General features: G+C 56.9%; 1 protein-coding gene across 1 annotated transcript; it reads left to right on the top strand.

The window, feature by feature from the left end:
- Positions 1 to 1,182: 1,182 nt before the first annotated feature.
- LOC103639909 (uncharacterized) lies at positions 1,183 to 3,217 on the top strand. Its single transcript, XM_008662590.3, has 3 exons — positions 1,183 to 1,410; positions 2,345 to 2,848; positions 2,939 to 3,217. Exons 1-3 carry the CDS (start codon positions 1,183 to 1,185, stop codon positions 3,131 to 3,133), a joined length of 927 nt encoding a protein of 308 aa, XP_008660812.3. The 3' UTR covers positions 3,134 to 3,217.
- Positions 3,218 to 3,460: the final 243 nt, after the last annotated feature.

Raw genomic sequence — 3,460 nt, 5'->3', positions numbered from 1 at the left:
CCGCACCGGACAGTGTCCGGTGGTGCACCGAACTGTCCGGTGCGCCAGGCGACAGAAGGCAAGATCAGCCTTCCTGGAATGCTCTCAACGGCTCCTAGCTGCCTTGGGGCTATAAAACGGACCCCTAGGCGCATGGAGGAGACATCCAAGCATCCTTTGAGCATTGTAGATCACTCACACTCCATTCTTGCGCACTTGTTCGACATTCTTAGTGATTTGAGCTCCGTTCTAGTGTGAAACTTGTGATAGTCTCTTGAGCTCAAGTCTGGGTCTTGTGTGTGCGTATTTGCTGTGATCTTTGTGTCTTGTGTGAGTTGCTCATCCCTCCCTTACTCCGTGCTTCTTTGTGAACATAAAAGTGTAAGGGCGAGAGGCTCCAAGTTGTGGAGATTCCTCGCGAACGGGATAAGAAAAGAAAAGTAAACCACCGTGGTATTCAAGTGGGTCTTTGGACCGCTTGAGAGGGGTTGAGTGCAACCCTCATCCGTTGGGACGCCACAATGTGGAGTAGGCAAGCGTTGGTCTTGGCCGAACCACGGGATAAACCACTGTGCCATCTCTCTGATCGATCTCTTGTGGTTATCGTGTTTTGTTGAGACTCCTCTCTAGCCTGTTGGCATTATTGTGCTAACGCCTAATTAAGTTTTTGTGGATTAAGTTTCAAGTTTCACAGGATCACCTATTCACCCCCCTCTAGGTGCTCTCAATTTCATTGTTCTAACTCTTAATCAAGTTTGTGGTGTTAAGTTTTAAGTTTTACAGGATCACCTATTCACCCCCCTCTAGGTGCTCTCAGTTCTCCGCATCACGTAGATAATTCACGTACCTGAATGAAATGCATTATGCACATGAATGCATAGCACTGACTTCACTGCACAACTAAAATTCCTCGCATGAAATGCCGATAGCGCCTACCGGCAAAGCACTAAAATTACTAAGCAAATAAATCTAGCTTACCAGCATCAAACGTGACTCAATACTTGTGAGAACGTTGATAAATTCTGGTTTGAGCTTGTCGTCGAACATCTGACAGGTGTTGAGATCTTTCGCTATACGCAGATCATCAGCAGCGCGTCACGACGAACTCCAAAAACCACAACGGCGATGACGTAGAGTACGAAGACACGCTATACGGATTTGAAGCTGCTGGCCACGGCGAAGTTAAAGCCGGACGAGGAGCCGATGGCGTTGCGGCATGAAGGTGAGGCCGAGGGCGAGTGGCCAGACCACCAGCAAGCTGCGCGAGCTAAGGGGCGCGGCGACCATCAGAGAACCTCGACAACGATGGAAGGGACACAGATGGCGATGTCGCGGATGTGGACACGATTGCCACATCCCACGCGAGGACAAAAGAAACTAGAGCGACTACAGCGCAGCGACTTCGACGCTAAGCATCAGAGCTCGGTGAACGTAACCATGGACGCGTGCTGCCGCTTAGGATCGGGCTGGGCGAGTTCGACGGCCACGGGCAAGCGCAGAGGCGAGCCAGAGAGCTCAGCGCGTAGGAAGTCGACGTGCTGCACACAAGATCGAGCTGCATAATAAAGAAACCGTTGAGGCATTTCGTCTAACAACTAGCGGGCAGCAAAGGAGCTTGGGGAGGGTGCGACGAGGACACATGGGCAATGGAGAGTTGAGCCGTGAAACATGCCGGCGAGCTGGAAACAAAGGAAGGGCATCACGATCTGCAGAAACTGAGTAGTGAGAGGCGTCGTCCATATTTTAACGAGGCTAAGCGCGATGAAGGGAGCCATCGGCGGTGCTGATAGGAGGGACTCGGACCTCGGTGACGCTTGCCGATAGGAGCTAGCGCCGAGCGGACTAAGGGAGGGAGACAAGGCCAGGAAGAGTGAGCGCGTAAGGGAGGAAGACAGGGAAGGCGCGGGCCAGGCTCGGCCATGGGCGCGACGAGCAGGCTGAGGCTCTGCGCTCGCGACGGGCGGAGCCGAGCAGGGGAAAACGCCATGGGCGAGTGCAGCATGGGGTCAGGCCAAGAAACTCCGGCCGGACGCCATGGGAGGGGCGGAGTTCAGGGAGGAGCTGGAGGGAAAGCTCCGCGGCGAGGAGGAGAACGGAGGGGGGGGGGGGGGCTGGGCGCCGAGATAATTGCCATTATGGACGAAGAGAGGAGGGGATTCGACGAAATGGAGGCGTTGGCGTTGACTTCTCTGTTCTGGAGACGCAGGCGACAGCCAAACTCCAAAACGGAAAGGAGACAACGCTTGGAGCTGCGTTAACAGGTATTAGTTTCCTCTCTCCGTTTACCGTTCGCCTGCGCAGACGCCGTCTGGCGCACTCGTCTCTACACCGTCTCTTCTTGCGGCGTACATGGGTTACATTGCAGGCGGACGCGCTTAGGCTGCAGACGCTGCACCGACTGCCGCAGATCCTGACGGTGCGGCAGTCAGCGCGGTGCTTCCTCGCCATCGACGACTACTCCCACCGCCTCCGCGCGCTCAACGAACTCTGGCACACCCGGCAAGGACATGAGCCAGCGGCGAGCACCCAGGCGGCCGGGCCCAGCCAGACCTGCTGTCGGGAGCAGGCGTACTCCTCTCCTTGCAGAATTGGACTCCTCTCGGGAGCTGGCGTCTTCCTCTTGCGGCTTCTTGCGGTCTCCTCTTTAAATCATGAGCAGGCGATGAGCGTCTGCGGCGTGCAGCAGTGGGCGAGGGACGCGGAGGCGGCGTTGGACCACGAGCTGCAAGCGATGCACAGCTCCGTGTCGGAGGCCATCTCCTCCGACGCGGCGGCGCTGCTCTACCCCTACTCCGACGTGCCCGGCTTCATGGCCACCATGTCCCTCGCCATCAGCAAGCTCGCCTCCCTCGAAGCCTTCGTCAGACAAGTAAGCAAAGCTTGGGTGTGTCATGTGTGTGTGTTTCTCGTGAAACGATACGAGTAACAATAGTCGCCGCGTACATGGGTTACATTGCAGGCGGACGCGCTTAGGCTGCAGACGCTGCACCGGCTGCCGCAGATCCTGACGGCGCGGCAGTCAGCGCGGTGCTTCCTCGCCATCGCCGACTACTCCCACCGCCTCCGCGCGCGCAGCGAACTCTGGCACACCCGGCAAGGACATGAGCCAGCGGCGACCTGCAAAATATTTGTTTGTCACCATGTATCAATTTGAATGCTACATCTTCTGATTGTCTGACATGCATGTCAATCAGCTAGGCAATTTAGCAGTTTCAGTTATTATTCCTTCCGGTTCGACCTCAGGCGCGCCGTGGCCGAGCCCTTCGTCTTCCTCAGCGGCTGGTTCGACATCGGCAAGCGCGGCGCCGGGAAGCCGGCGGCGGCCAACGCCGCGCGCGCAGCTCAACCTCACCGTCCTGGGCGAGCCTGACCCGAGGTTCGTCTTCGAGTTCGACGGCGAGACCGAGTGCAGCCCGCAGGTGCTCCAGGTTAAGGGGAGCATGAAGCAGCCCATGTTCACGTGCAAGTTCTCCTGCCGCAG

Source organism: Zea mays, chromosome 9, assembly GCF_902167145.1.
Source record: "Zea mays cultivar B73 chromosome 9, Zm-B73-REFERENCE-NAM-5.0, whole genome shotgun sequence".
NCBI classification, from domain to species: domain Eukaryota; kingdom Viridiplantae; phylum Streptophyta; class Magnoliopsida; order Poales; family Poaceae; genus Zea; species Zea mays.
Note: the sequence above shows the minus strand (reverse complement) of the source record. Positions and strands in the feature narration are given on the sequence as shown.

Coding starts and splice junctions, on each gene's coding strand:
- LOC103639909 (XM_008662590.3), top strand. CDS start 1,183: ATGGCGTTGCGGCATGAAGGTGAGGCCGAGGGCGAGTGGCCAGACCAC. Junction 1,411..2,344: donor AGCATCAGAGCTCGGTGAAC/GTAACCATGGAC, acceptor GTTACATTGCAG/GCGGACGCGCTTAGGCTGCA. Junction 2,849..2,938: donor TCGAAGCCTTCGTCAGACAA/GTAAGCAAAGCT, acceptor GTTACATTGCAG/GCGGACGCGCTTAGGCTGCA.